The sequence below is a fragment of the Chaetodon auriga genome, chromosome 22, assembly GCF_051107435.1.
Source record: "Chaetodon auriga isolate fChaAug3 chromosome 22, fChaAug3.hap1, whole genome shotgun sequence".
Lineage (NCBI taxonomy): Eukaryota > Metazoa > Chordata > Actinopteri > Chaetodontiformes > Chaetodontidae > Chaetodon > Chaetodon auriga.
Window position 1 is genome coordinate 20,074,147 of NC_135095.1, and position 24,790 is coordinate 20,098,936.

The 24,790-nt window shown below is 43.2% G+C and overlaps 2 protein-coding genes across 2 annotated transcripts; one reads left to right on the forward strand and one right to left on the reverse strand.

Annotated features, from left to right (window-relative positions):
• Nucleotides 1-449: 449 nt before the first annotated feature.
• Nucleotides 450-8,751, forward strand: LOC143314651 (tetraspanin-8-like). Its single transcript, XM_076721693.1, has 9 exons — nt 450-951; nt 3,534-3,605; nt 3,701-3,817; nt 4,119-4,193; nt 4,935-5,030; nt 6,413-6,526; nt 6,629-6,664; nt 6,754-6,837; nt 7,084-8,751. Exons 1-9 carry the CDS (start codon nt 892-894, stop codon nt 7,222-7,224), a joined length of 795 nt encoding a protein of 264 aa, XP_076577808.1. The 5' UTR covers nt 450-891; the 3' UTR covers nt 7,225-8,751.
• rab21 (RAB21, member RAS oncogene family) lies at nt 8,137-20,761 on the reverse strand. Its single transcript, XM_076721695.1, has 7 exons — nt 20,297-20,761; nt 13,828-13,887; nt 13,594-13,701; nt 13,224-13,287; nt 11,805-11,859; nt 11,635-11,723; nt 8,137-11,354 (listed from the first exon to the last, which is right to left on the reverse strand). Exons 1-7 carry the CDS (start codon nt 20,432-20,434, stop codon nt 11,215-11,217), a joined length of 654 nt encoding a protein of 217 aa, XP_076577810.1. The 5' UTR covers nt 20,435-20,761; the 3' UTR covers nt 8,137-11,214.
• Nucleotides 20,762-24,790: the final 4,029 nt, after the last annotated feature.

A 24,790-nucleotide genomic window follows, 5' to 3' on the forward strand; every position in this document is an offset into this window, starting at 1 on the left:
GGACACACACATTTCAAGTTTCTATAACCGAGTCCAGATGCCCCAGATTCAGCCCTCTGTGGAAAACCATGACCCTCATGACTGAGACTTCACATTCTAAGTGAAAAAGTAAATACCAGCCAGTGTAGAAATACTGTTATTAGTAAAAGTATTTAAATTTACTGTAAAACACCAGAAGTACTCATTATGATGTCACTGGATTATTAATCTGAGTTTGCAGCTGTCAAACAAATGTAATGAAGTAAAAAGGAGGCCACAGTATTTCTCTCTGAAATTAGAAGAAGTTCAAAGTGTCAGAATTACTCCATTGAAGTACAAGTTCTCACTGTCTTAGTGCTTTGCGCAGCTGCAAATAAATGTAGTGCAGTAAAAGTATCGTCTCTGTTTCCCTTTGAATGTAGTACAGTTTATACTGGATATACTTGTTCCGCCTCTGCTGGTGACATTTTATCAACCGTTTTCTGAGGAGAAGCAGGACGGTCATTTCCGGGATCTGGACTTGTTTCGGGTATACATGTTCGGACATAACTCCGTCCGTCTGTGCAGCCAAACCGCCCGCCCAGCTGCTGAGACCTGAAACGCTCTCAGCTCCACACACCGTCAGCACAATGGGGATTTTCCACTTCTCTTCCCGGAATCAAGTCTTTCTCTCCCTCCCTCTGACTCTCCCTTTCTTTTGCCCCAGAAGCCAACGGAAGTCTCCATATCGGACATCCCAGCGGCGCCTCCTGCCTGCGTTTTACTGGAAGCCCCGCCCTCGCCCGTCGGACTGTACCTATCACCTAAAACCAGCCGACCCGCCCGTTCAGTCCTCACTGTACTTCGCCGCTGTTGAGTCTCCACGGAGCCGAGAGACGTTTCGGTATTTTTGCTGTATTTTCATCTCTAAACATGGCTCAGGTCAACACCTGCCTCAAACGCACCTTCACCATCTTCAACATCTTCTTTGCGGTGAGTCAGCGCGTTAAAAGCCGTCAAACATGGCGGCGGTTGATCCGTTCCGGGATCTCTGTGGAATAAAAAGTGCGTAGTGGATGTCGGAGTCTGTCCGGCCTTTCTGGCTCAGGAGCTCATTTCTAGATTTAGCGTTATTTTAATAATTTGCATGTATTTAAAACAGAAGGTTTATTCAGCAGAAAGGGTTTAAATGAGATGAACAACAACGTTTGAATTTATATTCACCTTCAACAGGAGCTCAGAATATTAAAACAAACCGATCAAAAGTTAAAATATGCTTCATGTGAGTCTAAAAAAGACGTGATTCAGAGTTTAAAACTTAGGATGAAGCGTTATGTATATTTTTTAATGGTATCCGGTTAATTTTAAATATGTTGGTGAATGAAAATGTGCACAGTCATCATCATCGTCTTCTTTGGGATTCTTTGGCGACTTAAAGAAATAAGTTGAAAGCTAGCTTAAATCTTATATCTCATATGAGATTAGCTCTATGGGACTATTTTTCTAACATTTCCAGCCTGTTATTCACTTATTTTCCCCTATTCTACCTTTTAATTGAGTGTTTGAAGCTACCTGGTTGTTATTTACTTCAATCATTTTTCTGCTTTTTGTAGGAAATGGTGTTTTTTAAGTTTACCTCTGTTAGTATTTTCGCTTTTTCCATCTTTGTCGTAGTATTTTATGTTGAAAACAGGTTTTAGTATTTGGTTTGTCAAAGGTGGTGTCCTCAAATGTCCTCTTCTGTCCAACAATCGTAGTTATATAATGGATTATGATGTCAGACAAGGAAAAAAGAGCCTGAAAAGACGCTGAAAGTAGTTGCAGATGGGTTTTCTGTTAGCCAGCTCCTCGTTTCTTCTTCTTTTATCTCAGTTTTGTTGTTTGTTTCCACTCAGTCTGAAGGCTAAACAACAATTACTTGTAATGATCTGCAGCTGTTCAGTTTCCCAGTCAAACCTTCAGTTTGGACCTTTTTTCACATGAAAAGCTCCTGGAGTTTATTTACAGTAACCAGCCTGACTTTCTGTGTTTTCTCCCAAACACTCAGCAGCTCTTTGCAGGATCCTCATGAGTCTCGGTAACACATACTACTACTACTACTAATAATAATAATAATAATAGAGCTTGTTAATCCTCTCTAGTGGACAAACTAAGTAGTGGTGTCACTGCTTATTAATCAGGGTTTCATGATGGCGATTCCGAATCAAGAATCGCTTGAAACAAACTCTCAGTTTTAAAATAAATGAAATCAAAAGCAGGATCGATGATTTTCACAGTATTTCACCTAATTGCTCATGTCCAACGGGGAAAAAACCCATTATCTTACATGTCACCCGCAGCTACGTTTCCCTCTATTGGAGTCGGAGATGAATCCAGTTCTTTGACCCTTGCTGGCTACCGTCACTGCGCTTATCTTAGCAGCTAGCTCAGCGTTTCTGCCGGAAACATTTCAAAAACTGTGCTATGAGGAAAGCAGGAGTACGCCATACTGACACTGCACCAAGAGCCACGTCTTATCTCTCCTCTGTGACAGTGAACGCAGCACACAGCCTCTCAGTTAGCCATATGCTAAGCTAGCCTCATTATGGCCGCCTAAAGAACCATTTGCACAAAAACCCGCTAGTCTGCGTCACAAGTTAGAGTTCAGGTTACCCTCAAGACTTACCTCGCCTTCCTGTGAGAGTATCGCACTTCAAAAAATTCGAATCGTGTCTGGATTTGGAGAATCGTGACACCTCAAACATAGCTTTGGTATTTCTGCACCCTGAACTGAGTGCTTAATAACTCCATTAAATTAGGCACAGGCACGCACACGCACACACACACACACACACACACACACACACGCACACGCGGGCGCGCACACACACACTGCCTCTGAGCACAGTTGTTGTTATTTTAAGGTCAGTTTGCAGTCTGTTCTACTTTTGTTATCATCACTTATCTTAAATATCTCCAGACTGCTGGCGTCGCAGCTCCTCCGCCTGCTCGGCCGATGAGAGGTTAACGTTCACGCCTGGCTGCTGTGAAGTGTTATCAGGCGTGCTTCTATTGGATTAGTTTCCATTACAGTGATGATACTGATACTGATGCCGTATCTGTGTCAGTGCGTCCCTGATGGCTGCTGTAATAGAGTTCTGGTACAAAACTCATTGTGTTGCACATGGAAATCTTTAAATGGAGATGTAAACCACAGCAAACTTAAAATCATTTGAACTCAGTGCAGAGCAGCTGATGGTCACAGCTTCCTGCAGTGTTTCATGGTGGAGGCAGCCCACCTTGCCTGAACTGAAGACCACCTCCACTAACGTCTCAAAAATCTACATGTGTGAAATTAAAGCCTGAAAGCTTCCTGTGTTTCGTCACAGAGGGCTGCAGCTGAAGAATGTTTTCATGATCCATCAATCTGCAGATTATTTCCTTGATTAAAAGATGTTTGGCTGGATGTTTTTGTCTGACAACGGCCCAAAAATTCAGTTGACTGTAATGTTCAGACTAGAAGGTGGTGAAGGAGCACTTCCTGCTTCCTCATGTTTTAGTTTCTGGACGTGATGAAGGTCTGTGTTTTGTTTCAGATCGTTGGTGGAGTTATCATCACGCTCGCTCTGCTGTGGCAGATCCTCACAAACGTTAATGGAGGAGACAACGTGAGAACAAACTGTTTAAACTTGACCGTTTAGCAGCAGAAAGGTAAAGAAAATAAACCTAAGAAGTATTAACCTGTCAATCAATGTGCCTGCAGCTGGAGGGTCGGACCACCAGCCTCATCATCCTCTACATCGTGGGCTCTGTGACCATGGTGATCGCCATCCTGGGAGCCTATGGCGCCCACAAGGAGAGCAAAGTGTGTCTGATCGTGGTGAGTGCAAAGGTCATCTGGTTGAGGGGAAGCATGGGATGGTGAAACGGGGGGGCTGAAAGAACTTTCCACATTCAGGTCGTCTGTGACGTCTCTGAGGGAAGAACCAAACCGAACAAACCTAAAGACAAAAACCCTCACACACACACACACACACAGGACAAACACTGTGCCAACTCATTTTCCATTTTTCTTCCTTAAAATCTCAGTTTTCTGGTTACTTCACTTTTTCTGAAACACGGTGATGCAATTTGTGAATTTCTGGCTGTCGTCGTGAAACTTTCTGTGTTTCCTTCAACAGTTCCTGGTCTGTATGGTGATTGGAAGTCTGCTGATGCTTCGAGCTGGAATCCCCACCGCCCTCACCCGTCCCCAGGTAAGGAGCCCGACACTCTGCTGCTGGTTCTGCAGGAGATCACATTGACCAGATTGACCACATTTGCGTTCAGTTCAGGTTCTTCAGTGCTCTTTTGAGTTGAGCACACACATCCACTCTCAGCTAACATTTAATAAATTGTCCTCTAGACGTTGTTATAGTTGTTCAGATTTCAGCCCATGGTGATTGGGCTGAGCAGAGGCTTTGTGTGAGTGGAGGTCACTGTGACCGCTGTGACCTCCACACAGGATGAGACGACCTTGCTGTCCTCGATGGAGGCCAGGTTCTGCTCAGAGTGCTGGGAGGAGCCTCCACGCCCTCCGTGTTGCCTCCTCTTGAAAGCGCGGAGTTGAAGGAGGCGCTCCTTCAAACAGCCGAAGTGTTTCTTTACTCAGTGAAACGCAGACATACCTGATCGCACAGTTTTATTCACCTGCAGCTAAATAAGACGTCAGTCAGCGATTGGCTCTTTCGTGACCTAACTGCTTGCTGTGGTTTCTCCCGACTGTTCCTGATTGAACAGTCTGACTCACCACATGGTTTGTTCCACAGAACCATCCGGAACGTCTGGAAACGTCTTTTCCACTGAGGCAATCTGATGAAATCAGCAGGAGTAAAACTTAAAAAACTCCTGCAGCAGGAAGTGAAGAATTCACCTGCTGATAGTCCGTGTTTGATTTGATGATGATGATGATAATGATGATGATAATGATAATGATGGGTGTGTGTGTGTGTGTTTAGCTGGTGGGGGTGTTGGAGGACAAGTTCCGTGAGTTGCTGCCTCTGGACAAAGCTTCAGGCGAGGTGAAGAACATGGCTGAAAGTCTGCAGACACAGGTAAGATACTCACACACACACACACACTCTTCTGATAGTGCTCAGAAACAAAAGTGTTTATCTTACAACTCAGACGCCAAACTCCATGTGCTGATGACGGTCACATGATTTGATGGAGAGCTTTAGACGAGCTGCTGAATCGACCTTGTGGTGAGATCGTTTGTCTCTGCGTCGTGGAGGTGAAGAATTGATCCTGGGTTTGAGTTTAATTTATCACCATGACCTTCAGAGTGTTCTCGCTGTCGTGTTTGACCTGGCTGAAGCTCTGCAGTCAAACTGCTGTTGGCTGACCAGTTTCCACTGAGTGAAGTTGAAGAATCAGAGGGACAATCCCCTTTATTTGTCACACATCACATACGCGCTCACACGCTATGCAATTGGTGAAATTTGTCCTCCGCATTTGACCCATCTTGGTCGTCTTTCCTCCGCGGCAGACCAGGAGCGGTGGGCTGCCATCTGATCGGCGCCCGGGGCCCGGAGTGCAGCCAGATGTGGCTCAGGTCATCTGATTGGCTGGCTGACCGACAGGTTCGTCGTCAGGGAGAAATGCAAATCGGTGGAGTTCAGCCAAGAGCTAGTGAATTATTTTATGAGCCTGCAGGTCGGCTCGCTGCTGCTTTGAATATGAATCATTTATTCAAGGGAGGAATCGGACGTGAGTTCAAAGAGGAACTTAGGCGACAGCGACTTCTGGATTGAGACTTTTAGTTCCTTCATTTCTGCCTACTTCCTGAAAAGTTTCTAATATTCAGTTTCGTTTTCATTATTTTTGGTGCCCTCGACTCTTAAAGTTCCCATGAAGCAGCAGAGGACAGAAAATATGATTCAGTTTCAGAATCAGTGAATAAAGTGGCAGCAGTCGGTAAGAAGCGTCATTGTCTTCGTGCCTCCGTGGAGGCGTCTGAAACATTCAGAAAATCCCTCAGTGGAAGCAAAATCAGAAAACGGCCCGAGTGAGGATGAGTCAAGTCCTCCAAAATGACCAGGACAGGATGAAAACACTCAACACTCAAACATTTTGACCTCATGGGAACTTTAACTTCAAACAACATATCTCCTAAAACAAAATGTCTCCTGCTTCTTCTGAAAGGTGACATGTTGGAATATGAAGGTGCAGACGCTGATCTGCATGACACAGAGAAGAAATGGACCCACTCTTATTATCGAAGACAGATTTTATTTCTGTCCATAAACTGTTTGTCAACACATGAGAGAAATGTCCATCACAGTGTCCCTCAGTCCAGTTTGTCTTCTCAGACAAAAAGCACTGCACTCACACACTTCTTCTTCTTCTTCTTCTTCTTCTTCTTCTTCTTCTTCTTCCTGTGAATAATAATCCTCCTGTTTGCTTTCTCCTCCTCCTCTTCTTCTGTGGTGTTTAGCTGCACTGCTGTGGGCTGTTCAGCTATGAGGACTGGGAGCAGAACATCCCCGACTCCTGTCTGTGCAGCCCGGAGGAGGAGATGGAGGGCAAGTGTCAGGCCGTGGCCTACATGGTGAGTTCAAAACACACAAACGCTTTGTCTTCGGAAAGTAAGTGGCTTCAAAAACAAGCTGACCTTCTTCTTCTTCTTCTTCTCCTCCTCCTCCTCCTACAGCATCTCATGCAGCCCAAGAAGTCCGTCTACATGAAGGTCAGTTAGATGTAACTGAGCAGCTTGAGCACACGATGTATAAAACCAGATAAACTAATACCTGGACCTTTGCTCTCCTCCGTCTTCAGACCTGCTTACCCATCATCATCTACTACGTCCTGTTGCTCGTTGACATCATGATCGGGGTCGTCTTCACACTGGCTGTTCTGGCGGTGAGTTTTAACAACGCTTACTTTAACATTTGTCAGACCCGATGGTCGATCACATCCAACCTGACGCTCAAACATACAGGAAACGCCACGACCAGCAAAACAAAGGTCACATGATCCCTGAAGGGTCCAGCATGCTAATCTGTTAGCTTGTTTGCTTCCAGCTGACTCTCATGCACTGAGCAGGTTTTCATCTGAAAAACTGTCTCACAGGACACGTTTAACTTTACTTCTTGTTTTGACCTCCAGCTGCTGGGAATGGTTCTGTCCTCCATCATGATCCACCAGATGCGTTACCCCAACAGACCCACCGTCCTGCTGTCTGTCCCCGCCATCTTCACCACGCCTCCTCCCAAATACCAGGAGCTGCACAACCCTCCACAGTACTAGAGGAACGACAAGCTGCCTCTGCTCTGTTAGCTTCATGTACAGGTTCAGGAAGTCAGGTTGTTTATGTTGTTTCTTGTTTATTCTTGAATTTGAGGTGATTTATGCAGTTAGAGGACAGAGTGTCCAAAGTGCCTTTACGTCACTGTGAGAGTCCTGACTGTCGTCTCGGTGGAGACGGGATGGAGACACCACTGGTTTTCATTTTCTGATGGGAAGCAGCCCTGAAAACATCCGCGGCGTCACTCATTTGAATTAGTTTGACAGAGAAGCTGATTGGTTGGTGTTGTGGGGGCGGGGCTTATTGATGACTTGCATATTTGTCAGAATCTGCTTGTTTTCATTCAACAGAGGATTGTGTCTGCAAAGGTTTTTTCTGATCACGAGATGATATTTCAGCTCATTCTCCATCAGACGAGATCGTCATCATCATCATCATCAGTGAGAAAACGAGAAAAGCTAAATTTGTTCTTTTCAACACGACAAAAGTCACAAAAATTTACTCCAAATTCGGATTTTTCTTCCTTTTGAAGGAAGTGAATCAAAAGCTGGTTTTTTATCTCTAAATTCACTTTTTTTTACTTTGAATTTTGGCACTAATGCCAAAGCTTTTTGTGCATCACAAACATCATCTTCTTGTGTTGGTGGGAAAAAACCTTCAGTCACTTCCTGTCTGGCCTGTTTCATTCCACTCAAACCTCAGAAGAGCTTCATTTTGTTTTTGGCTGCGCTCTCCTGAAGGTTGTTGCACTTTCTGCATGTTACACAATGCAAAAAAAGAATGAAAGCCTCTTTTCAAACCAGCAGTCCTTCCTGATTCTCCTTTGGTTCAGCAGATGGCCTTATAGTGAGACGATAAACCATAAGTGCCAAAAACAGAAGCACTGACAGAAAATATTTGTCCTTTTATTTAAAAGCTTCAGAGCGTATTGTCCCCAAACCTGGATGGCTGATAAGATGTTAATCCACCGGCGGTACATTTGTGGAGGAGTCACTCTCATCTCAGTTACTTTATTTTTTTTTAAATATTACACACATATATCCTGTACTTTTTGTTAGAGAATGTCTCAGAGGGTCTTTTCTTTCCTGTTAGTCTCATCTCCTGTCTACAATATTAATCAGTAATCACTGTACGCTTGTCCTAGAAAGACGCTTCATAACCCACATTTCCCTGTTAACCAGCATGACGGAGGAAATCTGTCAAACTACGGAAAGTTAAGGCTTTTATTTTGGAAATTGTGTCGACAAAGCTTTTGGGGCAAAATTGAAAGCATGTGCTGTTGTACAGAGGCTGAGCGGTTCAGCCAAGTTAAGATTATTTTTTATAATTCCATGTGAAAATAAAGGAGAAAACCTGGATGTTCGGAGGAAGTCGCTTTATAAGACAAATAAGGCTGTTTGTGAAACTGGAGAAAAGGGAAATATTCTTTAAATTTTTCATCTCTTCTTTGTATCATGTTTGATTCTTTCTGCTGTGAGCTGACACTGTAGATCACCGACGACTTACACCAATAAAAACCTTCAAAGAAACTGCGTCTGTGTCAGAGTCTGCAGGACGTGTCCTCTGACTCCAGCTAGGCAGCCTGTTGGATTATCATCGGATTAGGATTCTGCTGATTTCGCTGAAATGTGCTCCAGTGTTCGTGCTCCCTTCAGGATGAACCTTAATAACTTTATTGATCCTCTGACTTTTCATCATCAGGTCAACATGTGTACACTTGCAAACGTTCCCATCAGTGTGAGCTGCACTTGATGTGTTAACGGCTAATTAGCAAACGTTAGCAGCTGTCGAGATAAACTGAGCTGAATGTCATACCTGGTAAACACCAGCATGCTAACGTTAGCATTTAGCTCTGTGTGCGGCCTCACAGTGCTGTAGCCTGACTTCATGTGTCCACACATGCACATAGCTCAAGATATAGATCAAGACATTTTCAGCGCTCTCTGGTGGACAAACTGTGGAATAACAACTTTCTAAATGACCGCAAACATAGATTTAACATTTCTGATCCCGATCAAGTTATTAGTAAATATGTACTTAAATTCTGCTGCTGTTCTGTATTTTTCTTATTGTCAACAAATGACCCAACCCAACATTTTGTCTGTCTCACTTCCTGTCTGTGGCTCTCAGCTTCAATCCCATTTGTTCCTACTGACGACTAAATCTTTGAAAACACCTCATAAATATTCATGCTTAAAAAGGTTCATTTCCGCAATCAGCTGCTTGCTGTAGTTTTTATCAGACAAATGGGAGGAAACAGAGCTTCTGTTGGGACAACTTTCAGCGGCGGATGAATCCATGTGTGTGCTGTAGTGTGTAATTGTGTGTGTTCATGGTGATGAAGGAACACTGAACTCTCACTGAATACATGTGGTTTAATTTTGCTGTAAGTTTCCTGAATATTCCCGTTGTGCGAACATGTGAGGCTGAAATAAGGAGAGTCTGAGCAACACGTCTGTGCGTTGTGTAAATCGTTATAATTGTTCTATTATCTTTACAAAAACACTAGCAGTTTAAAAAATGACATTTCCAAAAAGTGCGATGATTTTTTTTTCCTTTTCAACCATATTTTAGTTTTTTTTTAGTTTTTTTTTTTTAATTATTCCAGGATGAACAGGACAGAACAGCGTCGATTTTTCCCAAAGGCAGATCAAACATCCTGCAGACTTCTGCACAACGTCGCTGCACTTTTCTTTCAGTATGCAGAGATTAATGGAGCTACAGGCCTGGAGGAAAACAACAGTAAAAGTACACAGTAGAGAGTACAGAGAAAACTTTGTTCATGTACAGACTTCCATCACCGCCACGTGAATATAACTTATTAAATAACGGCTGCTCACTTTTTAATTCGTCATTTCTTTTAAATGAAAAACAAACGAAGCCTTTTACAGAAATTAAACATGCACTGGAAAACTTCTCTGTCCAGGTGTGTGCGTGTGTGTGTGTGTGTGTGTGTGTGTGTGTAATGTAGAGGAAGAGGAGGATGAAGGAGCAGCTGCACAACGATCAGTCGATCAGTTTGAACTGTTGATCTGCTGCTTTTCTCTTTGCTATCTTTGAAAAATGACAAATCTAAAAATGTTGTTCTGATGAAAATCATAACTGAGACGTTTCAGGTTTGTGTTAATTCATTTTCTTAAGATTCTAAATGTGATTTGACAACGTTTGACGAATCGACTGGAGGTTTAACGATTCATTGATTAGTTGATTGAAGATTTGCTGCTTTTCAATCATCAGCATTTATTCACGTCTTCAGGTTTTGGAAATAAACGTTAATAAAACAATAAACAGCCTCGTTCTGATCAGTGATCTTCTTCTTATTGTTAATTTAATATTTAAGTTTTAAGTCACAAACCAAAGATCAGGATCAACAGCAGCTCTGCTCCGCCTGGACATTTTTGTTTTATTTCTTTTTGGTGTTTGGCTTCTGATAAACAGACTGAAGGATTTCAGAGCAGCTGAGTTCAGACGTCATATTTTCATGAACCTGCCCTTTAATGTGCTGCAGTCTGACTCCCGTCCAGCAGGTGGAGCCGTTTCACCACCTGCTGCTCCTCCGCCTCTGGAGCGGGAAACATGTTGTGTGTTTGGATAAATGTGATTCATGGAGGTTTGTACAGTGTGTGTCTGTGTGTCTGGATGTGTTTTATCCCTCAAGAGATCCAACCCAAAAACGACAACATAAATCTGAAGTCTGACTCATCTCACGTCACTCGTGTGTGCGTTAAGCCGAGGGCTCGAGGCTGTCAGGCAGCTTTCACTTTTATTCAATTTTAGTGCTGAAATTGTGATTTTAGTCAAATTTAAATGGCTGAAAGCACAGTCAATTTAACCATAAGATGCTTTTATTTTGAAGGGAACGATGATTAAAACATTTTAAATATGATTTGCTCTTTAGCAGCAGAGACAGCAATAACAAAAACTGGGATTATTTTAGGATTTTAGAGCTGACAAGACACTCGATAATGTGTGTGTGTGTGCGTGTGCATGTGTTAGCCAGAAGAGCAGCATCCTCCGGCGGGCGTGGCTTGTGGTTCGTCGTCGACGATCTGTACGCCCCGCCTACTCGATGCGGATTGGCTGGCTCCGTTGCCCTTCATCCTCTCCTCAGCCTGAGCCGTCTCCATCATCCCTGAGAGCACAGACGGACGTCAAACCTTCAAACAGCAGCACAGACCTCTGGAACTTCTCTGTCATTTTAGAAAACTTCTTCAGTTTATCGGCTGCTGGTTTCCAAACTGTGTGTTATAAATAAAGTTTATTCATTTAGCACAGAAAGATGTAGCGTGATTCAAAGACAGAAACAGGAAAAGCCTCAAATCTAACGGTAAATAAACGATCAGAATATTCTTGAAAAGCTCGGTGAAAACATCAGGATGTCTGATGTCCGTCTTTTAGGAAGCGTCTCTTACGTTTACAGAGGTCCAGGAAGAGCTCCTCGATGCCTTTGTTTAACTTGGCCGATGTGTGGTAGTGTTTGGCTCCCACCGTCTCTGCATAACTACACAGAGACACAGAAAAGACACTCAGACCGACAGCAGGCCGGAGACGAGCAGAGCTCAGGCCTCTGATTGGTTCTTACCTCTCAGCCTCCTCCACTGAGACGTGTCTGTCTTTGTCCAGATCAATTTTATTACCTGCAGAAGAAAGACAGATTCAGCCTCAGAGCAGCTCTCGTTTTACGTGGTGGTTGTTGAGTGAACTGAGGACAGACGGCAAAACGTTTCCATCTGTGGACGATGGCAGGGATGACAGGACAAACAGACCTTTGATCTTTTTGGCTCTCAGATCAGTTAAACCTGACCTCGTCCTACATTACAGCCCCTGAATGATCAATGTTTGTCCGGAAAGACAAGCCGCAGTTTCAAGTGCTGAGCTAGACGCACTGACTTCCTGCTTCCACATAACCTCCATGAAACCACATCCTGTTACACTACGGTTCCAGTCTTAATGCTAAGCTAAGCTAGCTGTCTTCTGGCTTGGCTTTATGTTAATTCAGCACAGTGCATTCTGGTTGTTGTAGGTTTTCCAGATTGTGAGCAAACAGAAACTCCACAGAATCTTTCCTCTCTTCTCTCAGCTCTTTAAGCGCCACTTTCAGACATATTTGTTCTTTGTTCTGCACCAACGGCTCAGAGCCTCAGACTCCAGCGTCCTAAACTTACTTTGAAGAACGTCCTCGTGACAAGCTGCTTTATCAAAAACACCAAAATTACATTATTACATTATCAGACAGAAGATTGTATAACTGCTGCCATCCCAAACGATGAGCCGGTCCAAACACATGATGACCAGAACATCAACAACATAATCCAGTTAAGCACCAAAACACGCAGAAACGTCCCTCATCGAGACACAACTCGAAGCCAAACATGCCACACACCATTCAGACATCTGAGGAAGCTTTAAATTCCTTCATCACTGCTTTCCTCTTCTAACATTTAAAGATCCCGTCCAGACGTCTTTTAGGACAAATCGCATCCGTCTGATCTGAAGGACAATTTGCGTCTGATTCAGTTTATCCACAAAAACATTCATAAAAACATCTGCTGTGTTTCCCTCATTGGAAATCAGATTCTGTGATTCAACAAATCAAACTATCCCATTGAGACGTTCTGCGTTTGTGATCTGGAGATTGAGGCTAGCTGATTCCCTCTGCTTCCAGTCTTTATGCTAAGCTAAGCTAACAGTCTGTTGGCTGAGAGTGGGATCGATCTGTGACTGAGGGGATTTCACAAAATGCTGAACTTTGAAGCAGCAAGTAAACAGATTGAAGTTTTGATTTCCTGCCACCCAGTAACATCACAGCACGCCAAATGTCAAGCTGGACCGGGATTGGCTGCTGGTTTACTTGTTTGGCATCTGTCATTCGTCACAGTGAGGGACGGAGCACACTGGATAAAGGTCAGGTTTTGGGTAAAGAAAAATTCCAAAGAGAGAGAAAGATGTAGTTTTAAGACTCTCTAACATTCAGGTGAAGTAAACGTTCGTTGAGACTTACCTACTATACATAAACAAATCTCGTTCCCCAACATTTTCCTCAACTCCTTCACCCAGTTCTTCACCTGCAGACAGAAACAAAGAAGATCAATGAGGCTTTAGCACAGCCTGAGTCGCACCAGAAAAACGTTACAAAAAAGGACGAGAGGAGGGATGAAAGAGGAAAGAAGCATGGGAGAAATAAGGAGAAGAAAGGACACGAAGGGAGGAGAAACGTTTGATGGAGAACTGAAGCAGGAAACAGAATATTCTGCTTCAATTAACCTCTCAGGCGTTTGTTACGCAGAAACATCTGGAAGACGTCATGGAGACTGTTTGGAAAAGGGCGGGCACTTTCAAAACATATTGATCATCTAATCAGAAGCGTTTACCTTCTGAAAGGAGTCTTCGTCTGTGATGTCGTACACTAGTATGGCTCCATTAGAGTCTCTGTAGTAGATGGGACCTAAAGCATGAAAACGCTCCTGACCTGCCGTGTCCTGCGCACGCACGCACGCACGCACGCACACACACACACACACACACACACACACACTAAGGTTAACACTGCTGCAGTGAACTTCCTGTTGGAGGCATGAAGGCAGCATCAGGATGGCGGCTCTCACCCAAATGGCCAGATTAACTCTCTTTCCTGTGATGTTGAGCTTCTTTGTGAGAAAGGACGCCTACAGAAGAAGAGGACGACACCAAGAAGACAATTATCAGATTTCAATAATCAAACAAATCAGCTTCAGTGACAGCTGGAATCAAACATGTGGTTCTGGTGTTTGAAAGCAGATCCAAGTCAGACGCTGCGATACAAACGCAGTAAAAGCAGTCGAAACAGGTCAAAGTTTTTTTCCTCCAGATGACATCTGACACCCTCACTGATCCTCTGACACTCCATCAGCCTCAGCTGCACCTCTGCTTTGTACCAATGAGCTAATATTAGCATGCTAAAACACTAAACATTATATCTGTTTAGCATTAGCATGTTAGCATTTAGGCCTGACTCAGCTAACACTGCTCATGCTGCTGAAGCGTGTCTCCTCCTCCTCCTCCACACCTTCCTCCTCTGAGACGACGTGGTCACATGGTTACCTTCACAACCATGTGACCTTTGACCTCTCCACTACCTGAGGATTAACACTGTGCTGTACTTACTTTAATCTCTCTGCAGAGAAACAACGCCTGAACAAACTAAATGATGTGAGAAGTAAACTGTGGGTCTAATTCTAGTATTCATAGTAGAAGTACTCCTTAGTCAGTGTACTCAAACGTACTTAAAATATGCCAATCCTATCTTAAAACAATACTACTACAAAGAACTATTTCAGCAAGTAGTACACAGGAAATCGACGTACTATCCATGAATACTCTGATAAAAAGGCATGAGAATATTTTTCCTTTGTGTTTTTTACTGTTTTATTTCTGCTCAGTGTCAGAATAAAGGAAAACTGTGTAAAAATGGCTGAAATCTGACTGATTTCTATCTCTGCTCACTTTAAACAGAGAACAAAAAGTTCAAAGTTTCGTCACTGAATGAATCCAAAGCAAAAACCTTTAAAGAAAACCAGAAACATGTGAACCCAGTTACTTCAGGCTTTGGTTTTTGCAGTGTTGCACAGGAAATCCGTCGGTTTCATTTTAACCTGTAAAGTCTGAGTGCTCCTCGCCAACAGCGCGTCGAACGCCACTCTGATAAGAACCCGAAAGGTCGAAGACTTTCTGGGTGAAAGGTCGCGTTTCCCTGATTTACTGGAGGGAAAGAGAAGTTCAGGGTCAAGATTCATGTTTTCAGGCTCAGAGACAGATGAACGAGTGATGACGTGCTTATGGGAAGGAATGAGTGAGTGAGTGTGTGCGCGTATGTGTGTGCGATCTGTCAGCTGATTGGCTGTGGTCCGGAACTCGACCTTTAAATAAACAATGAGCAGCTCTGAACCACAGATGCCACAGACCGTCAGCCTTTATTACTGCTGGACATCTTATTTAATTTTGTATTATTTTATTGAATTGTTTGAATCTATTTGTCTCTCTGCCTCCTTTTATTTCTTTTCCAACCCTGTACACACAACTTTGTCTTAAAAGGTGCTGAACAGTTTGTTCTCTTTGTTGTTGTTGTAAAACAGCTTTCAGTTTCCCAGCCAAAACTTTTTCACATGGATTTAAGTCAGAACGATGTCCTGTTTATTTCAGTTGATAAAAATGATTTTAATGACTAACTGATCGTCACCAACACTCCACGTTTCCACAGCTCAAGCCTGGAGCCATACAGCTTAGCTTCATGCTAACTAGCTGTCAGGATCTGTTGATTTTGTATGACTACACAGATGGAAAATAACCAATAAACACACAGTGGACAGTGATGGAGGACGTGTTTCCAGCGACATCACAGAATCCACCTCAGTAATACGTGATGGTAAGCATAGCAACCGAAGACGAGCTCCTTGATCCTGGTGAAGATCTGTACCTTGCTCAAAGGCGTCTCAGTAACAGACCTCGAAAGCCAATAAACTGATGATGAAACCGACAGCAGAGAGCGAGCGGCCAGAGATCATAACACATTAAACCAGGCACGTCAAACCTATTCCACAAAGGGCCGTGTGGCTGCAGGTTTTTCCTCCAACCAATCAAGAGCCACAGTCTGACCAATCAGCTGTCTGAAGACTGAGATCAGCTGATGAAATGAGTCAAGTCTGGTGTGCTGCTGCTTGGTTGGAAAGAAAACCCGAAAAACTCTGCCCTTTGTGGAATAAGTTTGACATATGTGTATTAAACGGTCACGCTGCTCATGAAAGACAGCGAGCCGTGATTGGTCACGGTCCAGCATGTAGTCCACCGTATCATGTGGCCGAGTCCCAGCATGAATTTATGAGTCATGTGACAGCCGGACATGTTGAAAACGACAGAGACAGACGGCGGCCATTGTCTCAGTCACAGGTGACAGACTGTGAAACTGCTTGATCACGCAGAGCTCGTGCACCTCCACCATCCCACCATCCATCCCTCCATCCCCTGATCGCCTTGTTTCACGTTCAATTTGAGGTCTTTACGTAAGAGCTGAGGAGAATCTCTGTATCTGCTCACTGTGATCCACCGGGAAAGAGACACAGGACGACCGAAAATGAGACATTTCTCTACAACCGGCAGCAAACAATCACCTCTCTTGTGCCAACAGCGTCACTGCATCCAGCTGTGATCCCATAATGCACCGCTGGGCTGTGGGTCACATGTGAGCAAGTCCGAGCCCTGCAGATATGTGGCTGAGGAGCACTGAAAACCATGTGACTGTGACCTGAAGGGGGTCCAGCACATTCTTCATCCCGTCCTCCTCCTCCTCCTCCTCCTCCTCCTCCTCCTCCTCCCATCATCCCCTCTGCTTCCTCACAGCTGAGGCCACCAACCAGATTTCATTCATTCCACCAGCCAGTCAGCGTGTTCATTTTACCATTGAACTTGTAAACAGACGTGATTAGAGTTTATATCAAATATATCAAAGTGTTACTCTGGGCCAATCACAGGTCTGCTCAGCACTTCCTGATATCAGCAAAGTATCACATCATGATAAGTTAAACCTCATGAAGTATCTGAGTATGCTGGGCGAATTCAGCTGAAATGAAACTGATGTCTGAGTGAAGCTATCGTCACAAAATCTTTCCTACTGACTCAACGTGCAACTTCAAGACAAAACATGTACATCAGAGCAGCCGATAGCATGAAAATGCAGCAGTATTACAGTGCTGACGGGCCCGACAAAGACATTTCATCATTTTCCGTCAAACAGATCGTAAAGAGGAACAGATTTCTGGGTGAAGTTTGGCTTCGGGCTCCAACACAAAAAGCTGCGAGTACACAAGAGCTGATTATGACGCAACCGACACAGTGCGAGGAGCTCGGCTACACCTCCAGCTCACGCCGCCAACCGAAACCCGGAGCTCTGCACGAACACACTGTGGTGGACTGATTCAGCGGCTGTAAGTCATTACCGATGCTCCATCTCTGGCGGATCGGATGGAAATGCTGCATCATCTTCCTGGATTTTCCCCTTTTCTTTTCCTTTCTCCTGCATGGTCGGTGAGAGCTTTCTGAAACCTGAGCGCAGCAGATAAACAGCCAAACATGGTCGCATTAGCAGAGCAGCTGAAACTGGATATGCAAACACACACAGAGCACAAAAGCATCACAGCTCAAAGGCCATTTCAACAAAGATATGAATGGAAAGGTCCCCGGTGAAGTCTTTTTCCTCAGTCTTTTCAGGTGGGACAGACACAGAGACACAGGCTCACCCTCAGCGGTCACAGCCAGCATTAACCAGAAATATCATCTTTTTTATTCCACACATTCTGATTCCATCTCAAAAACTGGTGCCTACAGTACCCATAATGCAACTCTCCCTCTGACAGCTGGCTGATGGACAGCTGTGTATTATGCTGGTAGCAGCTAAAGTAGCCTGCAGCACCTACAGAGGTCTGACCTTCTTTTGACTCCACGCCAACAGAACCTCAATCGACTCAGACTCATGTGACATCACTCGAGGCTTTACACAACATTATTCAGTCCCCAGCACCTGGAAACACACACTGAGGTGGAGGATCACAGAGTTTCAGTTTAAGGTGCGTCATCCTCCTTCATGACCCTCCTCTCTGCTGGGATTGGACGTAGCTGAACTGCTGTTCCTATCAGGGATGCAAATCAACCCAATGACACTGACAGAGGCTCCGCCCACCTGGCTAACCACAGACACACCTGCATTTTTGATAAACACGATCACAGCTGCAACTGACAAATGTTTACTGTTGATTAGTCTGTCAATAAGGCTTTTTTCCATCTGCTCAGCCAAGAAGATGTTATATAATAGTTTAACGTGATTTGTTTTGTCAGCATCTAAAAGCCAAAAACCTTCAGTTGACTGTGATATAAAACAGAAAGTGTTTGAGAAGTTGAATCAGAAACTGTTCCATGAAGCTCAGACAGGACTGAGAAATAGAGAGTGAGCACCTGTTAAAGAGGAGGACAGAAGGGGAAATGAAACTGAGCTTTTACTTTGAAATTGCTTTGTGTAATTCTGTGATATTTTCTGGTTTTTCAACGTTGACGACTTGAAAAAAGCTGACGTGTGCTGTAAAGACATACATACATAAATGTGTTCTTAATTAACAGGATTTTCTTGTATATTTACAACATATTAATCCTTCGTAATTTGTGTTTAATGTGTTATTATCTGACTGTGGTCGTGAAAGCGACAGTTGTTTCTTTATAAGGTTTGATGCATTTTTCTGTTTCGCTGGTTCAGAAGAATCATAATGTTGTTCTGTATTTTTATAGCCAATGGAAAATAAACTTCTAACCTGCACTTGTCGTTACACACACTGTTCAAACTGGGACTGCAGCTCATGGTTCATGTTTCTTGGTAATTATCCTCTCCACTTACTCATCGTTTGACCAACAGAGGATCAGAAAGTGGTGAAAAATGCTGGTTATACTTTCCCTCAGGCCAAAGATATTGAGTCTATTTTCATGTATCATCAACAGAAGCATCACATCCTCACATTTCAGAAGCTGGAACGGTGAATGTTGGCCTTTCTGCTAAAGCAATCTGTTAAAATACTCCAGATTAACTCCAGCCACTGTGCAGCATCCGGGGAGCGACTCCAGCTCATAGCCAGAGCCGACCTCATGTTTCTGTGACGTCACGAACCAACACAAGCATCTCAAAAATGTGCACTGAAAGATCGATTTCATGCTTCTTACTAGTTTAAATCAGCAGCAGAAGAAGTACCTAATGTAATTTATGTAAGTATAAGTAGTAATACCACAGCGTAGAAATACTCTGTGGTCCTGCATTCCAAATTTTACTCAAGTAAAACTAAAAAAGTACTAACAGCAAAATGTACTTCAGGTATTAAAGCACTTGTTAGGCAGAATGGTACCTTTCATAGTTGTATTATCACATATAAATCATATTATTGGAGTATTATTACTGATGCTTTAACCCATAAGCAGTATTCTGACATTACAGCTGGTCGAGTTCATGTTAAACACTTCATAAACTTCATAAACTGTAGGATTGTTTAACCTGCAGCACAGCATCATGTTTTCTAAATCGATCAGCTTTATCTGCTCAATCTTAATCTGTAAAGCAGAGCTGCAACCACTAATCGATTAGCTGTCAACTATTTTGATAATCGATTAATCAGTTTGAAGTTTGTTTTTTTTTTTTAGCTACAGCTCAGATCAGTCAGCTGAGTGTCTGTGGATAAAACGCGACATGTGAGGACGTCTTCTTAAGTTTGGGAAACACTGATCGACATTTTCCATCATTTTCTGACACTTTATAGACCAAACTAATCAATTAGGGAGAAAAGAGTGGACAGATTGATCAACAGTGAAAGTAATGGTTAGAGGCAGCCCTGCTGGAAAGTAATTGCATGAATCAGGTTAATACAGTGCAGTAACAGCTTAAAGTAGCAGAAAATTTAGATACTCCAGTGAAGTAGAAGTAATGGTACTTTAGTGCAGTACTTGTGTAAACGTACTTAGTTACTGGTATTAATGACATTATAAAGAGAGTTTTAGGCTACACAGTGAGCATTTAGTCACTGCTGCAGCAGAGAGCTGCTGATGTTCTGGTGAGATTTCTGTCCAGAGTTCAGGCCGAAGATTAGATTTAATTAGTGATGAGACAAACATTGATGATTGACAGTCTGTGTGTCAGCTCCCCCTCTGATATCTGTGCATTTCAGGCTGACATCGAGGTGGATTTCTCGGCAGGTGTGCAGATCTCGACTCAAATCTGGACGCTTGGCTTTCACCGCCGTCACCTCGGATAATCCCGCTGGACGAGCAGCTCCGATTTCAACCACAACACCAGCTCAGTTTCGCAATAGCCCCGCTCTCCCGGGAAGGCTCGGGCAGCGCAACACGCGTCCATACCGAAGTGACAGCAACACAAACACCCCCACCCCAACACAACACCCCCACCGCCCTCTGCTTTGATTCCCAAAAAACTAACAGCTCATGTACTGTCACGGCTCCGAGGCGGGTTAGCTAGCAGGCTAACCCGGGCTAGCAGCAGCTTCCTGGGTGTCTTACCTGTAGAGTTGTGATGTGTTTGTCGTTGAATTTGTTTTCGCAGTATCGCAGCACCAGCGACGTCTTCCCCACACAGCCTTCCCCCAGCAACACCACCTTGAACGAGTAGGTTTTTCCGCCCGTGCCCCCCGCCGCCATATCTGGCAGTCTATTAAACAAGTCCTCGGATTTATCAAAACAAGCGTTATCAAGCTAGCACTGCTAAAGCTAACCCCGTTGGAACTCAAGTCCTGCGTAGCTCACATCAGCTTCCGACTTCAGAGAAACAGCTAAAATCAGGACAAAACACCTCGACAGCATAAGAGAATCTGACTTATATCAATATCTACCAACAGGTGTGACGGAAACGCGTCCTAACAGTGAGCTACTTCCCCTTTCCACCTGATGCGAATGCCTGCTTTTCACACAACTAATGGCGTCTCTTTGCGCTACTAGTTAGCCGGCTAGCTCCGCCGAAGATCGTCTACGTTAGGGAAGATGGATCACTTAGTTGTTTGAGCGCAAGAAGCACACGTCCCACTCCATTTAATCATCGCTTTGAATCCGTCCTTAAAACAACGTATCTCCTCAAAGATGGTTCATTTCACCCGCTGTGTGGAAATCTGGAACACAACCCTGGGAGTCTTATTAGTTTATTTGTTAGCCGGTTCCAGAGTCATCGACCTGCCAGGAGGCGGTACTCAGAACCCGTAGCAGAGTGAGAGCTCAGCGACACTGCCTCCTCTGTGCAGCGTCACATGATGAAGGAGTCGGCTGCTGTCACAACCCTCAGTGCTGCGGGGGGTTTCTGATGTTGGCCCATCAAAGCACAGCCAGTAAAAACAGGCTCAGAGCATCAGGATTGATTTGATTTAGAGTTTAGTTTCTAACTCATCATGTGATGCAGCATTTTCAAACATGCACAATGAGACGTGGTTCTTTGTGTGAATGGCACTGATTCAGAAAGCGCTTTGGGTCCTGGAATCTTCATGTGACATTGATGCATTTTGTGATTTTCCATTTCCTTTTCCCATATTTTTACATTTTTCATATTCAATTAATCGTTTATTGTGATGTAAAGGACACAGAATACTCAGCGGAAAAATAAACACTTCTAATTCTTACATTTTAAGAATTGTTATGTCTATTTCTTCAGCTTCTTTCCTCAGAAGTTTGAATGGACAGAAATCATCATGGACAGAAAAGGACACTGCTGTCACCACCCTGACTTACCCCAGAGCAACAAAAAACTAAATAAAACACGTAGGACATTTTAATTGCACTACTTGCATGTCAATGGACAAATAAATTAAATACTGACTAGCATCAGCTGATGAAATATCCACCATGTCTACGTTTGTAAATGATCAGTGTAAACCAGGTTACTGACATCCCAAAAATACAGACATCATGACTTCTTACTTGCCTGTAATGGCCTGGAAAACTCATGAACACCTCTGGTAACTTAAGAATAACCCCTGAAATAAACTCACAAACCTCTTCAAACCTCCCCAAAAAGCCTGAGTGGGTTAATTAACTGTTTGATTCAAACATAGAAAACTTGTTTTTAATCACAGCTGCCTCTGGCTGCAAGACAAAAGTCGACCACTAGAGGTCAGGGTCTGCCTGAGAATGGAAGAACAGGGAAACACTTTCAGACACCCAAAGAAGCATCAGGACCTTTAAATCTAATGTCAAACCAGGACTGATGAAAATAATATGAAGTCATGTTGTCCAATCATTTATTTCTCAGCTGTAAAATATTTTAACTTATGAAGATTTCATTTTCAGGAGCTCTTGAGTGTGAGGAGGTGTTGCTGAGTAGACTCCAGGAGGTATCCTGGAGGGTCTTTGAGGAGTTTGCAGAGGTGTTCGGCTTTCTTCATGTATTTATTTCACCCTGTTTTCAGCTTACAGCCTTTTCTTTCAGCTTTGTGATTAACAGCACTTTCTCACATGCATGAAATTGTCCTTGCAGGGGTCAATAAAGTTGCATTTGATCAAACTGAAACGATCTTGAGCTCAGTTTTCTTCACGCCAGTGTTTCATTGTTTTAATAATTCATTTGTCTTATTTCAGAAACTTCCCACTTTTGCTTTCTGCAATTATATTTTGGATAATTCAACACTTGGTAGGACTCAGTTATGACAGTTATCCTGAAGGTGCGTTCAGATTGAATGTGAAGGAAATTTTCACCTGTCTGGACTGTTTTTGTGTTGGTAAACGCATCAGAAAGCCTGTGCAGATGCTAACTGCAGCTGTTAACTGCCCAACAATGCAGACTACCATACATCTGAAGCAAAGCCTGCTCACTGGGACATGCTGGAGACACTGGAGGAGGGGGACAACGTGTTAATTAGTGAGCTTTAGACATGTTGGTAGGTGTATTATTAAACTCTGGACAGGGAGCTGTTTCCCCTGTTTCCAGTCTCTATGCTAAGCTTGGTTCTGATAGGTCCTGGTCCTGGTAATAAGATCCTGACTTCAGCTCTGCACTTAAAGGAAAAGTTCTGACACTTTGGGAAATATACTTATCTGCTGGTGAGTTCATGAGACTGAAGCGACAGTCAGTCAATATGAAGCCAGCACCTGCTGCGAGTCTCAGAAGATAAAAATGCAAAAGTTTCCTTTAAATAAACTGAGACAGACTCTCTCTCCTGGTTTGAGACTGATTGCCTCACACTGTCAACAGTTGCATCATTGCCTTAGTGCAGGTATCACACGCACACACACTCACACACACTGCATTAAACACACACACGCCTGCACAGAAGTCAGTGCAAAAGACAGTCATATAGTACCAATCATTAACCAGAGCTTAGTGTGTGTGTGTGTGTGTGTGTGTGTGTGTGTGTGTGTGTGCGTGTGTGTGTGTGTGTGTGTGTGTGAGTGCGTGTGTGTGTGTGTGTGTGTGTGTGCACGCGCGCGCGCAGTCAGGGATCATATCAACACTGAATGAAGCCACATTGCTGAAATGCAGGTGTGACAAAGCCTCTCTGTTTGGTGTCTGTCTGGTTCAGTCTCAGCGTCTTCACCTCCTTCAGTCCGTCTTTGACAGACGGACTCAGAGACAAGCCGATGAACATCGCCGATGTTCACTAGACAAAGAGAAAGGCGTTTCCCTGAAGAGCTGCTGGAGACCATAACCAGAGCAAAAAGAGGGAGAATACTGGACTGACATCCATCAGCTGGCACAAACAGCTGCAGCGGCATCTGTCTGCTTGTTTTGATGTTTTTCTGCCCCCTGGTGGCCAAAAGTACTTTACTGCAGCTTTAAGAAAAATTCACTTAGATTTCATTTATAATATGTCTTTCTTTCCACTGTGGTCTCTAAACAGTGAAGCCAAGTTATGTTGTTTTATTATTTTGTTCATTCATTTTGGCTATTTGACCTTTAGTACTATTAATAATAGCATCTCTGTTATCCAGTGATTATGATAGTAGTTCATCTTACTGATAACATCCACAGTATTAAGTCATTTTTGTTCACATTGGAGTAATATCAATAAAACACTAAACTTTTTAAATGTCTATAATAAGCATTTTTCGAAACAGTGAACAAACAGATCAAAATAATACAAACGTACACTGTAGAACAATAAAACAAAATGATAAAAACTCAATTGAAATGACAAAAATCAGAAATATATCAGTGAGATTTTACTTTCAACAAGTCAAAAAGATGCATTTATTAAATTAAAAAAAGAATGTGATGAATCAACATGTTAATTCTGACAAATGTCAAATGTCCCCAAAATGTCTTCTTCTTCTTCTTCTTCTTCTTCTTCTTCTTCAAATCATTTTCTCCTTTCAGTCAAAATGTCTCACATTTCAAAGATTCTGTATCTGAAAAACATCACATTGGTTTAATGAGTTAATTGAAACCAGTGTTTTCAGGTGTGTGGCTCAGGCTAGAGTTCAGGTCCTGAAGGTGTTCCAGCATTCAGTTCACAGATAACTGACAAATAACGATGGTAAAGTTGTTTTGGGGCTTTAAATCTCTGAAAGTCCTTCTCACTTCTTTTACTTTGGGGTACTTTCGAGCCTTTTTGTAGCTAATACTTTTGTACTTGTACTTTCATAAATGTAATTTATAAAATCAGCATTTATTACATGTCCGCCCAAAGAAGGGCTTTTAGTTGGTCTTTTTATTTTGATGATTTAGTTGATCAGTTTCTTCAGTTATTTTGCTTTTATTTATTTATTCATGGTTCTGTTTTATGAATTCATTCAGTGGTTCTCTGGTTGATCTTGACATTTGTGCTGTTGATCTGTTACGACAGACAGACAGACAGACAGACAAGCCATATAAAAGTAAGCGGGGCTGACACACAGTTGTAGTGAGTGGAGGGACTCACACACACTTTAACACACACTCTTTAGCACACACGCACACACACTCCGGCTGTGCGGCTGCACGCGTGCAGCCTGGAAAGCGACCAAACTGCAGACTTCAATTCCAACAAGCTGAAGTTCTCAGGACTCTGCTTTGCTTTCTTGTGCGCAACTTTCAGT